This window comes from Sus scrofa, chromosome 6, assembly GCF_000003025.6.
Source record: "Sus scrofa isolate TJ Tabasco breed Duroc chromosome 6, Sscrofa11.1, whole genome shotgun sequence".
NCBI lineage: Eukaryota > Metazoa > Chordata > Mammalia > Artiodactyla > Suidae > Sus > Sus scrofa.
In genome coordinates this window covers 15019379-15046049 of record NC_010448.4, presented here as the reverse complement: position 1 = coordinate 15046049, position 26671 = coordinate 15019379, and the positions used below count along the sequence as shown (strand labels likewise).

The following is a 26671-nucleotide window of genomic DNA, read 5'->3' as shown; positions in this document are numbered from 1 at the left end:
CATTAACATTCCTATTTTATATACTGTAGCTTTTAGTTCTGTTCTGGGCCTATTCTTTACATCAGGGTTTCTAGTTAAGATATAAGACTCCTGGAGTTCCCGTCGTGGCGCAGTGGTTAACGAATCCGACTAGGAACCATGGGGTTGCGGGTTCGATCCCTGCCCTTGCTCAGCGGGTTAACGATCCGGTGTTGCCGTGAGCTGTGGTGTAGGTTGCAGACGCGGCTCGGATCCCGCGTTGCTGTGGCTCTGGCGTAGGCCGGGGGCTACAGCTCCGATTCGACCCCTAGCCTGGGAACCTCCAGATGCCACGGGAGCGGCCCAAAGAAATAGCAAAAAAAAAAAAAAAAAAAAAAAGATGTAAGACTCCTCTGCATGGGATCTTATAGCCATGTCCTTCCTTCATTAGCTGCTTCTGTGGGTTCAGTGTGGTTTCATTCCTACACCAACAGGTGATTCTCTACGAGGAGGAAATGGAAAATCATAATGAGAACGCAGGGGAGAAGCTCCATTTGGCCCAGGAGCAACTTGCCTTGGCTGGGGATAAGATCGTCTCCCTAGAAAGGAGTTTAAACCTCTACAGAGATAAATACCAGACTTCCCTGAGCAACATCGAGTTACTGGAGTGCCAAGTGAAAATGCTGGAGGGAGAGCTCAGCGGGATCGTCGGTCAGGTAGGACTGAAACCAGACCACTCACTCGCAGGTAGAACCTATGACAGTTCCGGCCTCTTCACCGGAAACCCAAACCTTCAAACAGATGTCATTCTTCCTTGGAGTTTTGTAGCCCTCCGCTTGAACTTCTAGCCTTCCCATCTCTAAGACTGCTCCTTAGGACTTTCAAGGCTCCTTACTTAATATAAGCAGTCACCACTTCAAATAAGGCAGAAAGTCAATTACCAGATTAGCTCTCAAATCTTCCATGTTCTCATGGGGGTCTGGAGGGGAGCTTGTTTAGGTCACAGGACTCATGCCGGCCATGACGTCAGGATCCAATAGGAGGAAAAAGCCACAAAGCATAGGGCCAAAATGCCTGACTTTTTTCCCTTGAATTGCGTTTTTAAATTATACAAATAGCCCACGATATAGGTTCTCTAGACAAAATTATGGAGATTAAATGTAAAAGTCCACCTTCAGCCTTCTCCACCCCTCTCCCCTCCGCTTAGGCAATCACTTGAATTGTGCTGGCAATCTTCCCCAGCCTTTTGCTATACAGTTGTATGTATAAAAGGTTATGGTTTTCTTTTTACATAAATGAGTCATTTTATGTATGTGGTTCTACACCTCACTTTTTAGATGTGAATCTTGACAACTCTTTTAGTTACTACCTTGTATTCTGTGGTGTGACTGCACCCTGTACCGTCTACTGATCTGTCTATTACAAACAAGCTATAATGAACATGCTTATTTCTTTTTTTTTTTTTTTTTTTTTTTTTTTTGTCTTTTTGCCATTTCTTGGGCCGCTCCCGCGGCATATGGAGATTCCCAGGCTAGGGGTCGAATCGGAGCTGTAGCCACCGGCCTACGCCAGAGCCACAGCAACGCGGGATCTGAGCCGCGTCTGCAACCTTCACCACAGCTCACGGCAACGCCGGATCATTAACCCACTGAGCAAGGGCAGGGACCAAACCCGCAACCTCATGGTTCCTAGTCAGATTCGTTAACCACTGCGCCACAATGGGAACTCCCTAAACATCCTTATTTCTATGAGGTACTTTCCTAAGTAGGATTAGTGGGTCAAAGGATATATTTGTTTTTACCGTTAAAGATAATTCTTAATTGAGTATCGAAAATGTTCTACCAGTTTACACTTACACCAACAATAATTTCCCCACACTCACATAGTATGTTTTCAGTATTTTTAAACTGTGCTAAACGGATGGATGGGTGGGGGGTGGGTCTCATTACCATTTTCATTTCCTTTAGTTCTAACAGTTGTGGGTTGGGTTCCCCAGGAAGCAGACTCTGAGACAGATTGGCATCCAGGACATTTTTAGAGAGAGTTCTTGATATCGACACCTGGGAAAGGAAGGGTAAAGAAGCAGGGAAGAGGGAGAAGGTGAGTTGTGATAGTCCCAGAAGAGGCCTCAGTCAATGCCATGGGGAGCCCTGAGGCTGGAAGGACCTTTAGAGAAATTCTGAACTGGGGAGAAGGCAGCTGGCCCCATTGCCTTCATATTGACGAGTGATTAGATGTGAGCTGTCCCTAGGAAGAGCCATGACCTTGGGCAAAAGTTTTCTTCAGCCCAAGCAAACCCCCAAAAGGTCCGACAGATGAGAGCTATCTTAGGGCAGCACTCTCAGCAGCTGGAGGAGTAAGTTCTTCAGTGTTGAACGGGGACCTGAGAGGCATATCACAGTGCCCACCTCATAAATGAAGGACTGAGCCCTGTTCTTCAGTGTATCAGTCTGTGGACTTCTGTTTAAAGATGACTTGTTTAAATCCTTAACCTACTTTTTATTGGGTTGTTAGTGTTTTTCATTTTGTCTTATAGGAGGTTCTTAATATATTGTAGGTAGTAATCTTCATTATATAAGTTGCAAATATTTTCTCCCAGTTTATAAGTTTTCATTTCACCTTACTAATGGCTATTTTTCAACATATGAAAATTTTTTAGTTTTGATGGTATTAAACTTCTCAGTACTTATTTATAGATTCTAGGTTTTATGTATTGTTTAGAGGGCCTTCACCACCCCCAAGATTGCAAAAGTTTATCTTGTATTTTCAGAAGATATACAGATGGCCAACGAGCACATGAAAAAATGCTCAACATCACTGATTATCTTGTATTTTCTTTTAGCACTTTTTTTTTTTTTTTGTCTTTTTTTGTCTTTTTGTCTGTTGTTGTTGTTGTTGCTGTTGTTGCTATTTCTTGGGCCGCTCCCTCGGCATATGGAGGTTCCCAGGCTAGGGGTTGAATCGGAGCTGTAGCCACCGGCCTACGCCAGAGCCACAGCAACTCGGGATCCGAGCCGCGTCTGCGACCTACACCACAGCTCACGGCAACGCCGGATCGTTAACCCACTGAGCAAGGGCAGGGACCGAACCCGCGACCTCATGGTTCCTAGTCGGATTCGTTAACCACTGCGCCACGACGGGAACTCCTCTTTTAGCACTTTTATAATTTTGTATTTTTATATATTTATCTTTAGTCCACTTGGAACGCCCCACCATTTCCCCATTGATTTGAAGTACCACCTAAATATACATACTGAGCGTCTTTCTGGATTCTCTGGTCTTTTGCTCTACTTGCCAATTTCTGCACCAGCCTCAGAGGTTTTTTTAGAGTGGCTTTAACTGATAGTATGTCTTGGTAGCTCCTTTTAATGCAGGACTTTTCTTTATGTTCAGATATTTCTTGGCCGTTCTTGTACATCTTGGTGAAATTCGAATTCATGTTAACTTACTTTAAAGTTAGATATTTGGGAGAAATTATCATACCCTATGGAACATGACAGCTTCTACTTTTATTTTATTTTTATTGAACTATAGTTATGTTAATTTCAGGTGTAGAGCAAAGTGAATCAGTTATACACATACATATATCCATTCCTTTTCAGATTCTTTTCCCACACAGGTTAGTACACACTACTGAGTAGATTGCCCTGTGCTAGACAGTAGGTCCTTGTTACTTATCTACTTTATGTATAGTAGTGTGCGTATGTTAAGCCCAACCTCCTTTCCTTGCCCTCAGTGTTTCGCCTTTGGTAATCATAGATTTGTTTTTGAAGTCTGTAAGTTGTTTCTATTTTATAAATAAGTTCTTTTGTATAATTTTTATTAATTCTTCATATTAGTGATCTCATATTTTTTGTCCTTCGTCCACATATACATGGGACATGTATGAATTATTTATATACTCATGGGCAGCTTTCATGCTCAGTGCATGTGAACAATTTCTAACTTTGCCTGAAAAAGCCCAATTAGGGAAATAGTTTAATGGAGAAAGGATCTACCATCCAAACTAGATTTTTGGCTCCTTTTTGCCTGTCTGCATCAGTTCACGCCATTATTAATGCAGGCCAATAAATGGGTAGTAACCTTCCTGCATGATTTCAGATGATCTAGAGGAAGGCATAAAAAAAAAAATGCAGTTCTACAAAATAATGCCATTTGCAGCCCCATGGATGGAACTAGAGACTCTCTTACTAAATGAAGTAAGTCAGAAAGACAAATACCATATGATATCACTGATCTCTGGAATCTAATATATGGCACAAATGAACCTTTTCACAGAAAAGAAAATCATGGACTTGCAGAATAGACTTGTGGTTGCTAAGGGGGAGGGGGAGGGAGTGTGATGGACTGAGAATTTGGGATTAATAGATGCAAACTATTGCCTTTGGAATGGATAAGCAATGGGATCCTGCTGTATAGCACTGGGAACTATATCTAGTCACTTATGATGGAGCATGATCTCATGAGAAAAAATGTACACATATATGTGTGACTGGGTCACCTTGCTGTACAGTAGAAAACTGACAAAACACTGTAAACCCCCTATAATGGAAAAAAATAAAAATTATTTTTAAAAATGCAGTTCTAGAAAAACACATTCATGTTGATGAGAGTGTCAATTGGTACTTTTTTAATTGAAGGACAAGTGTGCAGTATCTATCAAACTTTTAAATAGATCCTACTTAAATAGATTCCTACTTCTACAAATTTAATCTGCACATATACTAGAATAGGTACTCAAAGATTTATGTGCAAAAATATTCATTTAAGCTTCATTTTAGAAAAAACTTGGAAACAACATATATTCCTATCAGTAGGAGGCTGGATAAACACATTGAAAAGCAATTTTTTTTTCTTTTTATAAAGATTTTTATTTTTTCCATTATAGCTGATTACAGTGTTCTGTCAATTTTCTACTGTACAGTAAGGTGACCCAGTCACACATACATGTGTACATTCTTTCTCACATTATCAGGCTCCATCACAAGTGACCAGACATAGTTCCCAGTGGTACACAGCAAGATCCCATCATTTATCTATTCCAAAGGCAATAGTTTACATCTATTAACCCCAAATCCTCAGTCCGTCCCCCTTGGCAACCACAAGTCTATTCTGCAAGTCCATGATTTTCTTTTCTGTGAAAAGGTTCATTTGTGCCATATATTAGATTCCAGAGATCAGTGATATCATATGGTATTTGTCTTTCTTTTTCTGACTTACTTCACTTGGTAAGAGGATCTCTAATTCCATCCATGATGCTGCACATGGCATTATTTTGTCCTTTTGATGGCTGAGTAGTATTCCATTGTGTATATATACCACATCTTCTTAATCGATGGACATTTAGGTTATTTCCATGTCTTGGCTATTGTGAATAGTGCTGCAATGAACATGTGGGTGCATGTGTCTTTTTCAAGGCAAGTTTTGTCCAGATATATGCCCAAGAGTGGGATTGCTGGGTCATATGGTAGTTCTATATATAATTTTCTAAGGTACCTCCAGACTGTTGAAAAGCAATTTAAAAGAGAAGGGTGGAAACATATGTACTAACATGGGTAAATTTCTAAGATATCTTGTTGAGTGAAAAAAATAGCATATTTCAAAAAGACAAAATAATATCTGTATTCTATAATATTCATTTAAATGTATATAAGTGCATAGATAAAGTTCTAGAAGGATATGCACAAATTGTCATCTCTGGAGAATGCAGCAAGTATGGGATTAGAGGTAGTGGTCAAAGAGAAATTTAGACTTGTCTGAAATGTTACAGTGTTTTAGGAAGATTTTATATGTATGCATATATATATTGTGAAATTTGAAATTAGTTTTAAAAGAAGATAGATCCACAAGTAAAACAGTATAGAAAATATCCTAAATAAATTGCCAAGTGAAAACACAGTGTTTAGAATTATAAGTAGAAGACTTTAATTTGGGTGGGGAAAAAAGTAGAGGGTTATATACTTATACATAGATATGCATATAAATATGCATAAATTATCCCTGGGAGGATATGCAAAAAACTGGTAACAAAGACTGTCATATAAAAGGGGACCTGAGTCGCAGAAGGTCAAGACTGACTTTTTAGTGTATTCTCTTGTAAACTCTTCGAACTTTTTACTGTGTGTGCACTTGTTAATTTTTTTCTTTTGTTAAAGAAGCAGTGATTCACATATATGAGCATAAACTTGTAGAATATAGGTCTAGAGTTTTTCAGAATGTTCATGACATTGTGAAATTAACTCAAAAATTGTGAAACAAAACCCACTTGTTATTTTTACGTGTCCCAGGAGACCGAGAACAAGGGTGATCATTCAAAGGTGCGTATATACACTTCTCCCTGCATGATTCAAGAGCATCAGGAGACCCTGAAACGACTGTCTGAAGTCTGGCAAAAGGTCTCTGAACAGGATGATCTAATACAGGAACTTCGAAACAAGCTAGCCTGCAGTAACGCTTTGGTAAGAGTCTCCTTCTAGAACATTTCCCCAAGAGGCCCAAAATAAAGTCACAAGGAAAAAGAGGAAGAGAGTCACCTAAATGTGGCCACTGATGGACTCAAGACAAATCACTGTCTATGCCTTCATGAAACTTGTTATAAGTTTGAGAACATAATTCCTTCTCCCTAATTCGTATAATATGAATTATACAATGCTGCAAAAAACTTGGGCTGAAAGGGAACACACTACAAAAATAGCATTAGTAATAACCCCATTCCATTGATCATCCAGCATAATTGACCTGAGCTCGGTTGCAGGTTCTGGAGCGTGAAGAGGCTTTGATAAAATTACAGGCAGACTTTGCTTCCTATACAGCCACACACCGACATCCCCCTAGCTCCTCAGAAGATTGTGAAGACATCAAAAAGGTGGGAGAACTTTTGCTCATCTGTGCCTGGTGGGATTGGGTGAAGTTGGGTCTGATTCTGGGTTTTCCTGCATTTTTATATTTTTATATTTTATTTCACATTTCTGTAACCTTGGTTAGCCCTGCCACAAGGACACTGTATATAATACATGCCAAGCCCCCAGGGAGTGTGTCTGGCATGATTAGATTTTGGAAATGAATTTTGCAGTTGCGGTTCTCAACGCACATCCAACTGTACACCTAAACAAGACAGAAACTCCTGTTGGCTTGCTGGATTCAAAGGACCATCTATGGAGTTCCCGTTGTGACTCAGCGGGTTAAGAACCCAACTAGCATCCATGAGGATGCAGGTTCAATCCTTGGCCTCACTCAGTGGGTTAAGGATCTGGCATTGCCATGAACTATGTTCCAGGTCATAGATGTGGCTCAGATCTCGCATTGCTATGGCTGTGGCATAGGCCAGCAGCTGCAGCTCTGATTCGACTCCTAGCCTGGGAACTTCCACATGCCACAGGCATGACCAAAAAAAATTGATTCTAATAACAAATAAGCATTTAAACCCTGTAAACAGATGCCTCATTAATGCAGTAAGTAGTGCTCCATCTCATCATAAACCATGTAAACAGATCGAAAGATTTAACCAACTGATAGTCAAAACTAGGTTAGGTTCCCTTCTAGGAGGTCTCGAGGTACAAGGCAAAGCCAGCCACATGAGGCCATGCTGAGGCTGAAATAGTGGCAAACGAGAGTGGCAGAGAGAGTCAACACTTATCAGTTCTCCAAGGGATCCTCTAGTGGGGAAGCAGAACACTTCTGTTTCCAGGACGTTCTGATCCCATGAAGTTGGAATGAACTTTGGAGTTCCTCCTTAGATGTCTGTCAATATCTATCTTAAAGGTCAGTTCCATGTTATTCATATCCTGACCTACAGCAAGATCTCATACACTCCATGGTTTGGGGTGGGGGGGGCGTCATCTGAAAATTGTCTTTATTTCTCCCTTACTTTTTAATTTTTATTGTGGTTAAAAAATGTAACATGAAATTGCCCACCTTAACCATTTTTAAGTGTACATTCCGTGGTGTTAAGTATATTTGCATTGTTGTGCAATACATCTCTAGAACTTTTTCAACTTGCAAAACTGAAACTCTATATCCACTAAACATGAATTAACTCCAGTTTTTTTTTAATGATGCAGACTTCCTCAAAAAGCAGATCCGCTTTCCCCCACCATTTTATATATCATACCCAAAGCCTTCATGTTATGTGAATACTCTCTTAGGACTGGAAATACCAGCCATCCTGTCCTCCCTCAGCTGGCCTTGAAGTCCCACATATCCAGGTCATATGGTGATGGCCTGGTATTTCTCCAACTGTCCCGCTCTGTCTTCATGCTGCAGCCCTCCCTCCCACTCAACGCTGAAATCACCTATCTCCCCAGCATTTCTTGATGCCCAGACAACAAACTGTTCCTCCTTAGCCCCTGTTCCTGTCTTCTCTGGTTTCCCCTCTCCTTCAGGATAGAAGCCAAAGTTCTTTCCAGGGACTCAGAGTCCCATGTGATACAACTGCCCATTAACTGCCTCACCTCTCCTCCTCCTCCTCCTCTCCTCTCCCCATCACCTGCCTACTCTAACCACTTGGCCTCCTCTGTGTTCTCTCCCCTCCCCCAGAGCTTTGTCACCAGCTTGTCCCCCTGTCTGTACATCTCCTCCCTCAGGTGGCTCACCTCTTCACCTCCAGCAAGTCCCTGTTCAGAGGCCATCTTCTCAGTGAAGTCAACCCATCCACCCTATTTAAAACTGCACCCCCACACCCTTGCCCCCACCCCTTACACCACCAATCCTCTTTTGTGTTTCTTCCACAGCACTTAGCAACTTTGAACATTTTCTGTAAGTCACTACAAGTCACTACCTTATGGTCTTTGTCTGTTTCACCCCACCAGAAGGCCCACTCCCTGGGGACAAGGATTGGTGTCTGTGTCATTTGCAGCACCTAGGACAGTGCCTGGCACACATCAGGTCCTTCTGCAGTGACACTAAGTATCACAGGAAGGACAGGGTGGCTCCTGTGCACATTCTGTTCCTTGTGAGCATGAGAAGTCTGCCATATCCTTCTCCTAACTCCCTTTTTGTTTTTTGAAAAATTGAAATAGAATTGACATACCATGAAACTCACCACTTAAAGTGTACAATCAGTGGTTTTTAGTATCATCACAAAGCTGGGCAACATCACTACTAATTCCAGAACATGTTCATCACTCCAAAAAGAAACCCATATCCACACGCAGTCACTCCCCATCCTCCCTCCCCCCAAGGCCTGGCAACACTTCTTTCTATCCCTGTGATTTGCCCGCTGTGGGCACTCGGCATTCTAGAAAGCCTTCTTCAGCCATGTCCTCACCCTGTGCTCTCTTCTTTGACCTTCGCAGATATTGAAGCACTTACAGGAGCAGAAAGACAGCCAGTGCCTGCACGTGGAGGAGTACCAGAACCTCGTGAAGGACTTGCGCATGGAGCTAGAAGCCGTGTCAGAACAGAAGAAAAACATCATGAAGGGTAAGCTGTGGGCCCACAGTCTGCCCTGGTGGGGAGCCAGGGAAGCTGGAGACTCCCTCAGAGCAAGAAGCACTCTGTCTCGTCCCAATGCAGACATGATGAAGCTGGAGCTGGACCTGCATGGGCTGCGGGAGGAGACATCTGCCCACGTGGAAAGGAAGGATAAGGAGGTCATCATCCTGCAACGGCGGCTGCAGGAGCTGCAGGTGCAGCTCACTGAGACCCAGAAGCTTGGTCTGAACAAAGACAAGGTAAGGTGAGGCACTCCCTGGGTGGAACTGCCAACAGGACAGGCGTGAGGCCAGGCCTTGGCTGGAGTGGGTTCTGCAGCTGTGCACTTACCACCATTGCTGGGGGAGCATCCACATGTGTGCAGCGAGACTGTGGTGCTTCAGGCCCATGGGCACTTCTGAGCTCTTCCTTGGAATTTCTCATAGCATGTAATAAATAAAATATCAGGGGCCATAATAGAGATATGGAGTCCATGAGAAAGCATTTTTCCCCTGCCCTGCAAGGCAGGGAGTTTGGGACACACTCCTATTGTTCCCTATGCTTTTGTTTATGCTCGGTATTAGAAATTCTATAAAATAATGTGTAGCCGTTCTTGTTGACAATGTCAAGTGAATTTCAATTTTTAAAATTACAAATATCTCATGAATATGCAAATCAGGCAGTTTGAAAATATTAGTGGAACTATGTATGCCCTAGGTGATCTGTAGTTGCCAACCTGAATCAAGCTCCTGGAAAAGCCTAAGAGTGGAACCAAGGGCAGAAATGCTCTGAAACCACTGCAAGTTGTTGTAGTCAGTACTGTTTCAACTCTCAAATTTCATCAGAGCTAGTAGAAATAATCCAGTTGATTGGCTGATCATTCAAACTTCCTGTTTCAAAGTCTGGAGGTGATTCACCAGTCAAAATAGAGGTATTTGGAGAGATGAAGCAAGCAGTCTAGAAAAGCAGTTTTAAGTCACTCATATAATCATTCAACAAATATTTCTGAGCTCCTATGATACCCCAAGCACTCTTCCAGGCATTACGAATATAATAAAACATGCGCCACGCCTACTTTCATGGAGCTTACCTTCTAGTCTGTAGAGACAAACAACAAAATTCATATGTGCTCCGTTGTTTGGGACTGATAAATTCCTCAGACAGTTTGGTGGCTGTTTTACCCAGAGTGGTCAGGGAAGGCCTCTTTGATAAGGGGACATTTGGGCAGAAATCTGAATGAAATAAGGGTATCACCCAAGCTGAGGTCTTAAAAAAAGATTCCAGGCAGAGGCAATAGCCAGGGTGAGGGCCCTCAGGTGGGAGTCAGTGCGGAATGTTCCAGGAGACCAACTGAAGCAGAGAGGGGAGGGGTGGCAAGAGGTGAGGTCAGACAGGGAGCCAAGTACCAGATTGTAAGCATCCCAGGAGGTAGTTGTAAGGACTTTGACCTTTTTCTAAGTGAGATGGACCCAGTGGAAGGTTTTGAGCAGAGGCATAACAAGATCTGACTTGCACTTTTAAAGGCCCACCTCTGGCTGGTGTGTTGGGAAGAGCCTGAGGGGTGGCAGGGAGTCCAGGCGAGAGAATACGGTGGCCCAAGAGGGCTCAAGATCACCTCTGACTTCACCCTGTGCGGCTCAGGCCCTCATCAGCTTTAACGCTTTGCTTTCCTCAGCTCCTCCAAGAGAAAGATGAAATGCTGCACGAGCTAGAGAAGGAAATGTCGCAAGTTCAGAACAACCTCGTGAAAAAGGAGATGGAGTTGGAGAAGCAGCAGTGTGTGACCAGTGAACTCGAACTCTCCATCCAGGAGGCGAAGCAGGATAAGTGCAAGGCGGAGTATGGGCACCTGCGAGCCGAGATCAAGAAGCTGAAGGACTGCCTGGAGGATGCCGAGCAGCAGCAGAGGCTGGCTGGTGAGGCTTGGGCCAGCACTGTCCCCACACACTTCCTGCACACAGGGCCAGGAGCAGGCCCAGTGATCTCTAACTATCTCTTGATCTTGATCTCACCCTATCGCACAGCGGTTAGCACCGCCCTCTAAGCTGCTTGCCTCCCCCCTCCCTGAAACCTCCCCTTCTCTCTGCAGCCTCCCACCCCCTACCCCCGCCACAAAGCAGGTGATCTCACACGCCCTCCTTTTTCTCAGCATCTCAGCTGAAGCTCCTCTCCTTTTCTTGCCATGAGGAGGACAGGGCTGTGTACCTTGCTTCTTTGCACCACGTTGCTCTCTACCTTCTACAGGACCTCTTTCACCTCATTCCCTGCTTCCTTCCCTGGCTTTTAACTCCCTCTCTCCTTTTTTTTGGCCTCCAAACACATTCTCTTCTGCACAGCTTGCACTGCAGGTGGTGTCCCTGCCCCTCTGCTGAAAGTGCTTTCTCAAAGGTCACCAGTACTTCTTGCCTTGGATATGGGGTTGCTTTGGGGGTTATAAAAAACCTCCTGGAATTAGATATTGATAGTAGATGAAGAAAGGGGGCCCCCAGGCCAAGGTCTTGAAGAAGATTCCAGGTGGAGGCAATAGCAAGGGCAAGAGTCCTCAGGTGGGAGTCAGCTGGGAATGTTTGTGAGTTTACCAGAAACTGCTGCTCTGTACCCTCTATCAATTTAATGTGAGTGACATTGATTTGAAACAAAAAAGAGGGTCCAAAGCACGTCTACCTTCCTTTAATGCTCTGTGTCCAGGCTGTTGCCCCCCGCCCCCTCCTCAACAGCTCTTTCTTCATTTTGGAGACACAACAGGTCCCTTATTCTTCCACAAATCTCACTCCTGTTTCCTCTTTTCCCTCCTGCCTGGCAGTGATCATCCGTCTCTAAGACGCTGCCCTCGCTGCTTTCCCATCTCCCTTTCCACTCATTCGTCAGTGAGCACCTCCGCTCCTGTAGCAGGGTTTCTCGGCAGGTGACTCCAATGTCAGGAGCCTAACCCTGACGTTGGCACTGCTGGTCAGTCCTGTCTTCAGAGACTAGCTCCACCTGGGCAAGCCACTAACTCCACATTCCCAAGGCTGAACCTGCTTTCTTCCCTAGCTTAAAAAAAAACCCTGCTCCCTTCTTCCGGGTGTACAATTATTTCCATAGGGACACCATCTTTCTTCCAGGAGTCCAGACTGAAAAAATGAAGAGGATAAGTCTATTTAATGTAGAAACAATAGGAGAACCTATAGGATGTGGGCAGATAGTTGGCAGAGAGGAACTCCAGCAAGCCACTTACTGTCTTTTCCTTCATACCCAGGGGAGGCAAGGACATGGGTTGAAGTGATATTGTAAGAAGCCTTTCTCCATTCTAACCCATTCCAATTGTCCTAAAGCACTCTTTCCTTGATGGAAGGTCCCTGCTCTCAAGAACCCCTAAGTCACATCTCAACCTTTCTCTCAGGCTTTCAGCGTCCTCCACGCCCCCCCACCGCCGCCCCCCGCTGCCCTGTCTGTGCTTACTCAATTCTCTCTCCCACCATTCCTTCTCGCTTTCCTTTCCAGTTCAACTGGTATCTTTCCATCCTCTCCCCAGGTCCCCCCCATTCAGTTCACAGCATTTACTCCAAAAATCCACCCCACCCCACCCCGTGAGAATTCCCTTCCTCCTCCTTCTTCTGAGGCCCAGCCCAGCCTCTGTTCCTCCGTCTCCATCTGTACTTACCCACATGGATCCTGACTACACTCACAAGGCCAGTCGGCCTGAGGGTAACGTGACTATGTCCTCTGTGTTGGGGGAACCAGTTACAGCCCCTCACTGGTCTCTAAACTCCATGAGGGTCAGGATTTGTCCCCAGTGACAGGATGAGTTGCAGAAGAGATATCGAGAAATTCCTACCAATTAGTTTAATTGCAGTCAAGAAGGAGTTCACGGCTGGGGGTAGTTGAAGACAGATAATTTAATAGAGCTCCTTAGGAGTGATCATGAAGTGGAAAGACGGGTTGGAAATTAAGGTAGGTCACCAAATGAAGGAAAGGACTTTTTTACTGGTCTTATGGGGGGGGTCGTCACACATGGACGTTGCCCCCGGGTTCTCTCCTGCCTCTGCAGCTCAGCAAGCAGTCCAGTATAAAGAAGAGGCCACACAGGCAAAGGATAACCTGGAGGAGTCCCAGAGGAAACTGCAAAGCTCCATCTTCCTGGAGAAGCAGAGGACAGAGACGATCCAGGAGCTCCAGAGAGAAATTCAGAAGCTGCAGAAGGATTCCTTGATGGTTGAGGAGGAACTCACACCCAGCAGGTACCACAGGTTCATCTCCAGACAGAGACTCTGTCCCTCGGGAGCCAGTTAGGACCCTGTGGGCAGCTGCCCAGGAGAGAGCCCTGACAGCCAGCCCACGGTCCACCGACACAGACCCTGAAGTCTCTCCACCTGTTTTGGCCTTTGTGCTTTAGGAAACGGATAGAGGAGCTGACATTCGAACTCTCTGAGGCCTCGAGGAAGCTGGAATGTTCAGAGAAGGAAAAGAGGCAGTTTCAGAAGACAGTGACTGACCAGGATACAAAACTGAGTGAACTGCTAGATCGTATAAATATCGTTCAGCACCAGGTACGGAGGCCAAGTATTTGCTCTGTTTAAGATTAAATGCATTGGTCTTTATTGGGGGAAGATGCCGCCACCAACCCTTTGCAAACTAATTGTCCAGAATTTGTGTTGGAATGCTAAGCCAGCCAGTCAGCTCCAGTTCCCACAACCAAGAATAAGCATTTTCAAGGGCTAAGCTTAAAAGCAGTCTAAGGCTGCAGTTCCCATCATCGCTCAGTGGTTAACAAATCTGACTAGCATCCATGAAGATGGAGGTTCAATCCCTCGCCTCGCTCAGTGGGTTAAGGATTTGGTGTAGCTATGAGCTGTGGTGTAGCTTGCAGATGCGGCTCGGATCCCACATTGCTGTGGCTGGTGTGGCTGTGGTATAGACTGGCAGCTACAGCTCCAATTTGATCCCTAGCCTGGGAATCTCCATATGAGGGGTGAGGCCCTAAAAAGCAAAAAAAAAAAAAAAAAAAAAAAAAAAAAGTCAAAGGACGAGAGGAGTTCCCATCGTGGCGCAGTGGTTAACGAATCTGACTAGGAACCATGAGGTTGCGGGTTCGGTCCCTGGCCTTGCTCAGTGGGTTAACTAACGATCCGGCGTTGCCGTGAGCTGTGGTGTAGGTTGCAGACGCGGCTCGGATCCCACGTTGCTGTGGCTCTGGTGTAGGCCGGCAGCTACAGCTCTGATTAGACCCCTAGCCTGGGAACCTCCCATATGCCACGGGAGTGGCCCAAGAAATGGTAAAAAGACAAAAAAAAAAAAAAAAGGACGATATTGCTGTTGCTGTTTTTTTCTAAGACTCAAAATCTATCCTCAGTCAATTTAAAGTTTTTGATCTCTGAATTATTCTTTGGGGGCATTTCTAAGATTGTTTAAAAACTTTATTCAGGAGTTCCCGTCGTGGCGCAGTGGTTAACGAATCCGACTAGGAACCATGAGGTTGCGGGTTCGGTCCCTGCCCTTGCTCAGTGGGTTAACGATCCGGCGTTGCCGTGAGCTGTGGTGTAGGTTGCAGACGCGGCTCGGATCCCGCGTTGCTGTGGCCCTGGCGTAGGCCGGTGGCTACAGCTCCGATTCAACCCCTAGCCTGGGAACCTCCATATGCCGCGGGAGCGGCCCAAGAAATAGCAACAATAACAACAACAACAACAACAACAACAACAAAAAAGATAATAGACAAAAGACAAAAAAAAAAAAAAAAAAAAAAAAAACTTTATTCAGAGTTCCTGTCATGGCACAGCAGAAACGAATCTGACTAGGAACTATGAGGTTGTGGGTTCGATCCCTGGCCCAGCTCAGTGGGTTAAGGAAGGATCCAGCGTTGCTGTGACTGTGGTGTAGGCCGGCAGCTATAGCTCCAATTAGACCCCTAGCCTGGGAACCTCCATATGCCACAGGTGCAGCCCTAAAAAGACAAAAGACAAACAATAAATAAATAAAGCTTCACTCAAAGAGGTTTTTATGTTGAAAGGTTTGGTAAGTGGGAACTGGGTCCATAAATAAAATGAGTTGGTATATCTAATTGAACAAAGAAAAAAATGTTGCTGTACCTAAGAGGAAACTTTTTATTATATAATGTTAAATTACCAAGGAGTTGTTGTCATATTTATTTCAGCTCTCCTTGTGCATAATTGTCTGGGTTGGGTTTTTTCCCAAAAAAATAGAGTGTCTAAGACTGTCTTTCAGCCCAGTGTTTATTTTCGCAGAACAGGGAGCAAGCCTCCTCCAGATGCAGCCTCGAAGAACAGCTTCAGGAAGTAACCAGGTTGCTGGAGGAGAAACGGGAACACTTGAAAAAGAGCAAAGAGCAAGAGACAATATTGGAAAAAGAGCTCGAGACATTCCGACAGGAAGAAAGAAAGAAAGAAAAGACGGTGAGGAGAATGTGGGAAGACTTGGAGTGAGGAATCCAGGGCCAGACCTGAGCCCAACTGGGCCTGGAGGGATCCAGAGGCCGAGGGTGCTCAGCCCTCAAGGGAGAAGGAAAGGGAGGTGAGAGGCAAGTGGGGAGGAGGAGAAGGCCTGAGATACCAGAGCAGAGGGAGCTGCGCTGAGGACAGGAGGAGCGGCTTCTGCAGGAGTCTCAGGTCACACCTCCATCCTGGGCTTTGTTCCTTAACGGGAGAGCAGGCAAAGGAGAATCTGAGAAAGTTGGAGGAGGAAAATGAGAACCTCGCATTAAAGCTAAAGCAGTGTTCTACACAACTGGATGCTGCTCTCTGCAGAGAAAGCACCACTCAAAAAATCAACCAAGAGCTGAATAGTAAGGTGAGTAGCCAGAAACCCCTAGGGGGTGAGGAATTTGAACCTTGTGACCCTTGACCTGAAACTGGCACCCAGCTCTCCTCCAACACAGAGCTGCCACTAACTGCCCAGCTCTGTGCCTCCCAGGCCACCTGAGGCTCACGTCCCTCCGGAAGCAGGACACGCCTTCCCCCCACTTCCTAGCTGAGAAATATCTCTTCCACATGTAGAAGGTCTTACTTAATATCTGGGGGAGCCCCAGAACTTCTGGGCTTGGCATCAAGTCTTCCAGATTTGCATTTTAGACCAGAGTTGTGTGAGCCCGTAGTTGGTGGTAATTTGCTAGGAAACACTTCGAAAAGTAGTCCCAAAGCACGAAAATGGGATCAAAGGAGCTGTGGTTATTTTTCATTACATAAAGACAGCAGAAAGGAGTAAATGGCATCTGACATATGTGAAGCACTGTGCTCAAATTCAGTCTTCATTTATCGACCGTCTACTTAAGTCCTTTGCATGCCTTCCATCTGCTTTATTCACCATGAGATACTGTGAACCTTGGTTTGCAGAGGAAAGAAAACTTGAGGCTCAGAATGACTAATCGGGTAAGTGATGGGATGGAGCATGTGGCTCTCATCTAACCTCTTTTCCCCTCATCGCAAATGCAATACTTTCCCCAGCTGAATCCACTCTGTCTTTCTGGGCAAGAAACAAATACAGCATCTTGATAAGTGGTCTCGCAAATTATAAATGAAAGACCAAGTGGCTCTGATTCCTTCATAATTAAAAAAAAAAAAAAAGGAGTTCCCATCGTGGCTCAGTGGTTAACGAATCCAACTAGGAACCATGAGGTTGCGGATTCAATCCCTGGCCTTGCTCAGTGGGTTAAGGATCGGGCATTGCCGTGTGCAGTGGTGTAGGTTGCAGACTCAGCTTGGATCCCGAATTGCTGTGGCTCTGGCGTAGGCCAGTGGCCACAGCTCTGATTAGACCCCTAGCCTGGGAACCTCCATATGCCATGGGAGCAGCCCAAGAAATGGTAAAAAGACAAAAAAGAAAAAAAGTCCATCTTAAAATACTATGACTATTCTAAAACAGAAGAGGACAAAAAAGTAGCTTGGACATCCCACTGAGGCTCAGCGGAAACGTATCTGACGAGGTTTCATGAGGACGCAGGTTCGATCCCTGGCCTCGCTCAGTGGGTTAAGGATCCAGTGTTGCCGTGAGCTGTGGCGTAGGTCACAGACACAGCTCCAAGCCCACATTCCTGTGGCTGTGGCATAGGCCAGCAGCTACAGCTCCAATTTGACCCCTAGCCTGGGAACCTCCATATGCTTCGGGTGCGGCCCTAAATAGACAAAAAATAGTATGACTATTCTAAGTGTTATTCCGAATAACAGTACCCAATAGAACTGCCTGTGATGATAGAGAAGTTCTAATATTAGAGTTGCCTAATACTATATGCACATATAGCTACTGAGTACTTGAAATATGGCTTAGTACGACTATGAAACTGAATTTAGAATTTTAATATTAACTAACTTTAGTTTTATTTATATGTAAATAGTCTCGTGGCTAGTGGCTCCCGTATTAGCCGAAGTCTGAGGCGTTGACGTTTCTAGAGTTTTGTCCTCCAGAGATACAAATCTCTCATCTAGTGCAATCCAGAGTTGAGGTCTGAATCCCTCAAATCCCCAAGGAACTGCTCTCAATATAAGGAATACTACTTAAGTATTTAATATAGGCCTGTTAGTACCTGTTAAACGAAAGGTAGTCATGTAAACGTGGCACTAACAGCAGTAATTTCAGAATTTCTTTGATGGGAATCCAGAGGCTGGAGGGGTTTGTGTGTGTGTGAGCATGTTCAATTTTTTAAAAAGCATGCCCCACATATAATAGATTTTTTAATCAATTGAAACAGCCATTAGAAAAAGGCTTAGGGAGTTCCCGTCATGGCGCAGTGGTTAACGAATCCAACTAGGAACCATGAAGTTGCAGGTTCGGTCCCTGCCCTTGCTCAGTGGGTTAACGATCCAGCGTTGCCATGAGCTGTGGTGTAGGTTGCAGACGCGGCTCAGATCCCGCGTTGCTGCGGCTCTGGCGTAGGCCGGTGGCTACAGCTCTGATTGGACTCCTAGCCTGGGAACCTCCATATGCCGTGGGAGCGGCCCAAGAAATGGCAAAAAGACAAAAAAAAAAAAAAAAAAAAAAAAAAAAAAAAAAAAAAAAGAGGCTTAGTTTTAAAACAATCTAAAATGCATTTCCTTTCATCAACAGTCCATATTTCAATTTTAAACATACTTCTGCCAGAACTATATGTTCAGTTCACCCCTAATATTGCCCAATGCAATATTTGATGCATTCCATACAAATCATTTAGTATATTTACTGAGCACCTATTTTTTGCTATGCCCTGAGCTACAAGTAGTGGGGATTCAGTGACGCAGAAAGTACACATGGTCCTGCTTTCAAGGAGGATCAAATCTAATGAATTATGTCAGGAATTGAGGCATAATGCACACCATTGAAATGTTGCATCATGTCTCCTAATCTAGAATTGAATTCCAGGTTAATTCTAATCCTAACCCTGCCCACAAGACAATTAACTGTTAACAGAAATCATCCAGTTATAAATATAGGAGGCATGTTTGGCTGGCATGCATCTAACACTGCAGAGTCTGTGAAAGGGACTTTTCACGGTCTTGATACATCATGGCCCAGCCCTTCCAGTACTCCTTGTGTTGAGGGGACATGCTAACTAGAAAGAAAGTGTGGGGAGAGTAGTCAGAAGATCCTGGAAAGGCAGCTCTTCCTCTTACAACAGTGAGGGGAAGTGGGTGTTAGCGCAGCTAACCTGCTCAGTAGGTTAGTGCAGTGAGAAGAGAGCCCAGTCCGGGTCCATTTTCTGGGAGCACAGAGAATGCCTCTATGGCCATGAATGTTGACAGTGCTGTTACCCCTCCCTAAAGATAACCACTCAGAAAGAGACCATAGAGAGTTTGCAGATTCAGCTGGACAAGGCTGCACAGAAAGAGAAGCAATGCCTCCAGACCATGGTCAGTAAAGAAGTCTATGATGAGTTATGCCGCAAGTCAGCCACCTGCCAAGACGACCTAACACATGCCCTGGAGAAGGTAGGCTCCACTCTCTCATCTCCAGGGCTGTTTAATGTCCACGTTATCCCAGCAGCATGAGAGGTACAGCAGTTGATTTCCTGTATGACTGAATGTCACCAAAGCCATCTGCAAACACTTGCATGGCCTGGGATGTCTGTCCAGAGAAGGTCTGCTTCCCCTTAGTGAGGCTTTGGGGAGGAGGGGGATAGAAGCCAAATCCAACAAGTCTTTCTGCCTAAGGGTGACCCAAGGGCAAGGTTCTCCCAAGACCAGGGTCTTCAGGGAAGTTCATGCCCCATCCCTGTGCTGATCATGTCTGGCTGATCAGTTCATAGAATTGGAAAGAGAAGAATGGAAGAAGGGAAGGGGAGATGCAGAAAACTATTGTCCCTTTTCACCCTTCTCTCAGACACCAGGCCAGGTGACCAGATGTCTGTGCCACCCTGGGCAGAAGGGGGGAGGGGACATGGGACTGGAAACCTTTTCCATTTAGGACTCAGCAGAGAGGGCCCGAGCACAATGACAGCCACTCTCACCCCTTTGTCTTTACTAAAGCTCAATCATTCCACCTCGGAGACAAAGAGTCTGCACCGAAGCTTGACCCAGGCCCAAGACAGGAAACTTCAGTTGGAAGAAGAAATCGCTGCTTACGAGGAGAGGATGAAAAAGCTTAACGTGGAATTAAAAAAACTCCAGTGCTTCCAGCAGCAGAGTGAGATAGAGGTGAGGAGCAGCCACACACTCGGGCTGCTGTCCTGTCCAGGGCTCCAAGGCCCCCTCATGCCCCCAAAACTCACTGAGCCATTCCCTTTGGCCAAGGGGTTCCTTCTCTCTTGCCGGGCTCTGTGAGCGTCTGACGGCGGAGGCAACGATCAGAGCAGGAGCGCCCTCTGGTGGCTGCTGTAAATAAAACACCCCCCACTCCCCCCGCCCCCCGCCCCAGTCTGGAGCCAAGAAAACGCCCTATACCTCCCTTGCCGTGGGTCTGGAGGGTGGGGGGCAGGGGTCTCCCTCCTCAGTGAGCGTTCCTGACCAGGTGCATGCCTTTGACAAGAAGCTGGAGGAGATGAGCAACCAGGTGATGCAGTGGCAGAAGCAGCACCAGAGCGACCTCAAGATGCTGGCTGCTAAAGAGGAGCAGCTCAGAGCGTTCCAGGAGGAAATGTCCGCCCTGAAGGAGAACCTCCTTGCGGACGAAAAGGAGGTGGGCGCTTCTCGGCTTCTGGTCACTTCCTCCCAGCCCTCCCTCGCCCCCACCCCCGCCCCCAGCACCTCCATGACCAGATGACAGAGAGCCTTTGGTGGGGGTGGGAGTGCCTGGGAGCAAGAAGAGGACACCCCCTGAATTCGGTACAAGGCGGGGTCTCTGTATCCCAGGCTCACAGCGTCTGTCTCAACCTAGCCATCTTCCTGCGACTTTGTCGATAGAGATACTGAGCAGAACAAAGGTCCCATTCCAGAGGAGAGGGAGTCCTCTCTCTGGGTCAGGTATATCAGCAGCTCCTGGCTTAAATAATCCTCTGATCAGTCCCTCTCCAGAGCACCTCCAGGCACTTTCAGTTACCCTGCAATAGAATGGCTAAGAAGTCCTTTGGGCATGCCCAGCCATCTGAGTAGTGACATTTGTGGCAGGAAGCTGCAGGATATCTTGGGATGGCCACAGGCCCCTTGCTCAAACTAGAAAAAAATCATCCCTTCTGCCAGAATGTTTTTTTCCAATCTTTTCCCCCAAAAAAGGCTTACTATATTGCTTCTTGGGAGTTCCCGTCATGGCGCAGTGGTTAACGAATCCAACTAGGAACCATGAGGTTGCGGGTTCGATCCCTGGCCTTGCTCAGTGGGTTAAGGATCCGGTGTTGCCGTGAGCTGTGGTGTAGGTCGCAGACGCGGCTCGGATCCTGCGTTGCTCTGGCGTAGGCTGGCAGCTACAGCTCCGATATATATATATTTTTTGCTTCTTTAGCTTAAGTCACTTTAACACCTTCGGCCTGAAAATCATTCTTATAAATATACAAATCTACTTTGACTCTCTACTACAAATGGTGTCTGCTCAGAGATGTCACTTTGTGACACTGCAGTGCTGGAAGTGGAGTCTGGCTGTGGCAATTCCAACTCTGGCCTCAGGGCTGGACGGCAAAGTCAATGTTTCCTCTCCCAGGGAGAGAGAAGAGGCCTGACTTGGGAGCAGCGAGGTGACAGGCCTGTGGTCCCCCTCCTTACTATCTCATTTATTCTTGAACCAAAGCCCTGTTGCCTGCCCCAGCGGTCTACACCCAAAGACACATGCAGGCTGCACCAGGAGAATGATGAGAAGATGTGCAACATGGAGCAGTGGGCAAAAGAGCAGAAGTAAGTGAGAAGAAAACAGTAAGACAGGGTCCCAAGGGCTGGGCTGAGGTGATGAATCACACATACGCCGGAGAATAGCCAAATGCACACTGCCCTCCTGGGAAACTGCGCCAGTCTCAGCTCATACCTGAGGACTGGGAACACGATAGAGGGGCCCCACCCACTTGGAAACGGAGCAGCTCCCTGATGGAAGGACTTCCTTCCCTGGGTTAGGTTTCCTCTTCCCGACCTGGCATCCACCTCCGCTGCCTGGATCCTGTGAACTCAGCTGGGATCACAGTGATTTTGCATATGAGTATGGAGAGGCCTCTTAATTGCCAGCTGCTAGGGAGGCTCTAGCTCTGGTGATGGGGGGACAATGGGGTGGGGGGGGTCCTGGGTCCAGCAGAGGCCTTGCTGAGAACACCCAATGTCCTGTTCGGCCAACTCATGCTCTGACTCACAAGGCTTTGGGTAACTCTTCTCTCTTGCGAATTGTATTATAGGATTGCCAATGAGAAACTAGGAAACAAGCTCCGTGAGCAAGTCAAATATATCGCCAAGCTGACTGGTGAAAAGGAGTAAGTCATCCCACGCCACCCTGGCCGCACCTCGGGCCCCAAGGAGAGGAGTCAGCCAGGAGCCAGGGCTGGCTTTTTCATTGGATATGTGGAGAAAGACGCTGAGTCATGAATTTGCATCTGTGTCACCTTGGGCACACCACTTGACCTCTTTGGGCCTTAGTCCCCTCACCAACAATAAAAAAGGGGGTGAATAGTGTCTATGTCCCTCCCCACTGTCACCTTCTACAGTTCTCAGAGGTCAAAATGCTGAAAAGGAAGCAGGCACTGAAAAGCAGACTATTTAGGAATTCCCTAGTGGTGCAGTGGGTTAAGGATCCGGCATTATCACTGCTGTGGTGTGGGTTTGATCCCTGGCCAGGTAAATTCCACATGCTGTGGGTGTGGCAAAAAAAAAAAAAAAGGCAGACTGGAGTTCCTATTGTGGCACAGCAAAAATGAGTCTGACTAGTAACCATGAGGTTGCAGGTTCGATCCCTGGCCTCGCTCAGTGGGTTGAGGATCTGGCATTGCCATGAGCTGTGGTGTAGGTTGCAGATGCGGCTTGGATCCTGCATTGCAATGGCTGTGGTGTAGGCTGGCAGCTGTAGTTCTGATTAGACCCCTAGCCCGGGAACCTCCATATGCTGAGAGTGCAGCCCCAAAAGGTTAAAACAACAAACAAACAAACAAACAAAAAACCCAGACTGGACTATTAGTGTAGTGGCAGTACAGAGAGCACTCCAGACGAAGGATGTAGAACAGAGAAGGAATATCTCTATGAGGTGAGCAGTCCAGGTTGGTAGGGTCCTTCTGCTTGTGGTTCCCAGCAAAGCTGGGTCAGCACAGAGTGTGGTAAGAGGGGAGAACAGAGGTGGAGGTCCGGACATCTCACAGTGCGACTTCAGAGGTGGTATAGTGACAGGCAATGACAAAGCTCTGGGACAGTGTTTCCCAACCTTTGTTAGGGAACCCTTAAAAAATGACCAGCTTTCAGAGTTTCTGTTGTGGCTCAATGGAAAAGAATCTGACTGGCATCCATAAGGACACAGGTTTGACCCTGGCCTTGCTCAGTGGGTTAAGGATCCAGCGTTGCCGTGGACTGTGGTGTAGGCCAGTGGCTACAGCTCTGATTTAACCCCTAGCCTGGGAACCTCCATATGCTGCAGGTGTGGCCCTAAAAAGACAAAGGAAAGAAAGAGAGAAAGAGAGAAAATGACCAGTTTGCTTGGCACACTGAGAGGGTCTCGGATGGGTTTGCTTGTGACAAAGTTGGCCGACCAGTGGCTGCCCCAAATGCCCAAACCCTGCTCCAGGCGCTGAGGTTTCTCAGCACACCTGGCACCCATTTGTGCAGCCCCAGTTAGAAACATATGTTCTGAGCTTGGGCCTTAGGAGGGAAAAATCATTGGAATACAGAGGTCAAGGAATTGAGAAGCCAGGACTTGGATAAGATTTACAGGATGTTGAAGGCATCAGGAATGCTGATAAGGGTGGACCACAGAGGGTGGCAGAGAACTAGGTAAGGAGGACAAGGCAAGGACCTCACCTCCAGGCCTGGGGTACAAAGAGCGTGGCAGCAATATGAGGTGCTGCAAGGGAAGGGGGTGTCTTTACTGCCATCCAGGTTCTCACAGAGCAAGAGAGCAAAGCATCCGCCCACAGAAGAAGGTGAGGATGGAATCTTTGACTTCCTCTAGAAAAGACCATAGAAATGTTTCACTAGAACAAAAACATTTTCAGAAGGGATTTAACTAAAGAAGAAATTATCAGAATCTGAAGGTAACACAGCACTTCTGGCTTTTTCTTATATTGTGCCAAGTTCCAGAAAATTCTGATTCACAAAGAACTCAAGATTCTTGAGTTTGATTGATCCTATTTGAAAGAACACCACCTTTTAATCGTAATAATAAGAGCAGAGTTCCCATTGTGGCTCAGCAGGTTAAGAACCCAACTAGTATCCCTGAGCACGTGGGTTCGATTCCTGGCCTTGCTCATTGGATTAAGGATCTGGCATTGCTGTGAGCTATGGTGTAGGTCACAGACCCAACTCAGATCCGGCATGGCTGTGGCTGTGACTGACAGCTGCAGCTCCAATCCGACCCCTACCCTAGGAACTTCCATATGCTGCAGGTATGGCCCTGAAAAGCAATAATAATAAAAGCTCAACTAATACGTGTTGCTTACCCATGTGAGGCATTGTTCTAAGTGCTTTACATTTAGAATGTGTATTCTCACTTATTTAGAAGTGTATTAACTTATTTAATCCTCATAAGCCCTCATACATTCAGTGCAGATAAAATCCCCATTTATGGATGAAGAAAGAGAGGAATTCAGGCTACATGCTCATGACCAATAAGTGGCAGAGTCAGTATCCCAACTTGGGAAGCCTGGTTCCAGAGCCCGCTGTCACTCACTGCCTTCAATGTTGCTTTGGAAAAATAGACCATTGGTAGTAGCAGTTGCCATTTATCGAGCCACAGGAGGTTTGCGCAGTCCCTTCCCCGTCACCTGCATGGGTGCCGCCATTTCATCATCCATAAGATGGGGACCAGTAAGCTGCCCAAACTCTCAGCAGAGCCGAGATCGCCATGCTCTCAGCCTTTCAGCAAAGGAAGGCAAAAGGACCCGGACTTTGGGTTCTTCTGGCTCTTCTGGCTCTTCAGATCAAATCTCTCTCATTTGTCAAACTGGGATTTTTATATGAACCCCAGAAGGCAGATAAGACTCAGTTGTCCTCATCTAACAGAAAAGAAAACTAGCCCAGAGCTGACAAGACACTGTGGGTCAGGTTCTGGGTCCAACCCCTACCCCAGACTGGGCTTCGTCCAGGGATACACGTGGGCTTCCATTGCCACAGGACGTGCGTGAGAGCATCAGCTCTGGAAGGAACTGGGCATCCACAGAGCTGACACAGACCAACCACCCACCTGTCCTTCCCTCTCCCTCCCCAGCCATCTCCACAATGTAATGGTCCATCTGCAAAAGGAAAACAAGAAACTAAAGAATGAAATAGAGGAAAAGAAGCTGAAAGCCGGGCCCTCACGGGTTTATACCAAAGCCCTATGCCCCAACAAAACAGACCCCACACCAAGAGGGAAAATGTATGGCACCATGGGCTGGAGAGGGATCACCCAGGATGTGAGCCAAAGAATGGACATCACCAAGTTTATCGGGATGCCCCACTGCTCAGGTACGTCCACCTCGTGGCTTTTGTTGCTTACTCTGATGTCTTTCTTAGTCCAATGGGTCACAAAAACCTAGCATGGTATTCTTTTTTGAGAGACACTGGATTGAACATTCAAATAGGGAAAAACAAACAAACAGCATTTGCTTATCTGCTCTGGACCAGAGACCATTGTTTTCCTGTCTGTTAAGGAAGGAGGTGAATGAACTAAGGCTCATTCGGATCCAAGAACCTTTGATAATACCCACGTTCCTCCTATCTCAGACGCATCCCTTCTCTTTGACCCAGACCCTTAGGGGAAGTGTGGAGATGAAAGGGGAACAGGCAGAATAGGCAGCTTCCTTCCATAATGTGTTCTGGAAACCTCACAAGAATGCCCCAGTGCCCTGCACAGCCTGGGTCTGTGGCTACCTTTTCTGCCACTTCTAGACCCCATGTTACCCCCGAGGGAAGAAGTCACCTGTAACAGAGCTGCCTGGCATGAAGCTAGTCCTTGAGGAATTCCCTCATTCATTTCTCCTCAAATCAAGACTGTCATTTCCTCCCTGTTCCCTCAGGTTCCTCATTTTGCTAGAATCAGCGCCTTGCCCTGAGCATCATTACCACGCATGTTTTTCAGAGGACAGTGAGTTCCCATTCCTCTCTCTTGACTTGGATCAGCTCTTACGGGAATATGTCAAGGTCCCAGCCTATTCTGCAAGATGCTAACGTTTTATTGAGTTTTGTCCACTTCCTGCAGTGAAGTGAGCATACTACCATCTCCAGGCCCAAACTCTAAAATAAAGACATGAGCACAGCAGTCTCAGTGAGCTCTTGGCGTCTTGCAGACACTTTTGCCCCCTCAAGCCCCAGCAGTGTATTCATCCCTATTTTCTCTGAATTCTAAAACATATAGGGTCCTCTTCAGGATATATAGGGTAGCTATAATTCCCAAAACAAGCTTCTGGATTATCTGAATTAGTTTTTAAACCAACAAGAGATAATTCTTTCTTTTTAATTCCTTCCATCTCTGTCTGGAATTTAAGAAGAAAAAAAAATATCTAAAAACCTCAGAAAGGAAAGTAATCCTGAGACCCAAAAGAAAGGAAGAAAAATAAATGGTACATTTCTCAAATGGAGAAGGACAGATAGCCATCTGCTTTCTCCCTGGCCGCCATATTCCTCCTTATAACAATTTTATTCTTCTCCCCAGCCAGCTCAATACAAGTAAAATTCCATTATAACAAACTCCAAGGACAGCTAAACTATTTTATTGTGGCTGGATTTTGTTAAACTGAGCATATGTCTAGAATTTATATTTCTCAATAGGAAATTGAGAGAAATAGCTAAAGGTAAAGAAAGAAAGAAATGAAGGA

General features: G+C 46.0%; 1 protein-coding gene across 1 annotated transcript in view; it reads left to right on the top strand.

Annotated features, from left to right (window-relative positions):
• PMFBP1 (polyamine modulated factor 1 binding protein 1) overlaps positions 1-26671 on the top strand; it is a 116230-nt gene that overhangs the window by 84922 nt on the left and 4637 nt on the right. Inside the window, exons 8-24 of the mRNA XM_021093858.1 lie at positions 453-674; positions 6246-6416; positions 6713-6823; positions 9252-9378; positions 9472-9629; positions 11045-11285; positions 13400-13589; positions 13745-13898; positions 15591-15758; positions 16015-16152; positions 16695-16730; positions 19095-19259; positions 19797-19964; positions 20278-20445; positions 21487-21590; positions 22076-22150; positions 25084-25322. Coding sequence (XP_020949517.1) covers positions 453-674; positions 6246-6416; positions 6713-6823; positions 9252-9378; positions 9472-9629; positions 11045-11285; positions 13400-13589; positions 13745-13898; positions 15591-15758; positions 16015-16152; positions 16695-16730; positions 19095-19259; positions 19797-19964; positions 20278-20445; positions 21487-21590; positions 22076-22150; positions 25084-25322 — 2635 coding nt within the window. The remainder of the gene's footprint in view (positions 1-452; positions 675-6245; positions 6417-6712; positions 6824-9251; positions 9379-9471; positions 9630-11044; positions 11286-13399; positions 13590-13744; positions 13899-15590; positions 15759-16014; positions 16153-16694; positions 16731-19094; positions 19260-19796; positions 19965-20277; positions 20446-21486; positions 21591-22075; positions 22151-25083; positions 25323-26671) is intronic.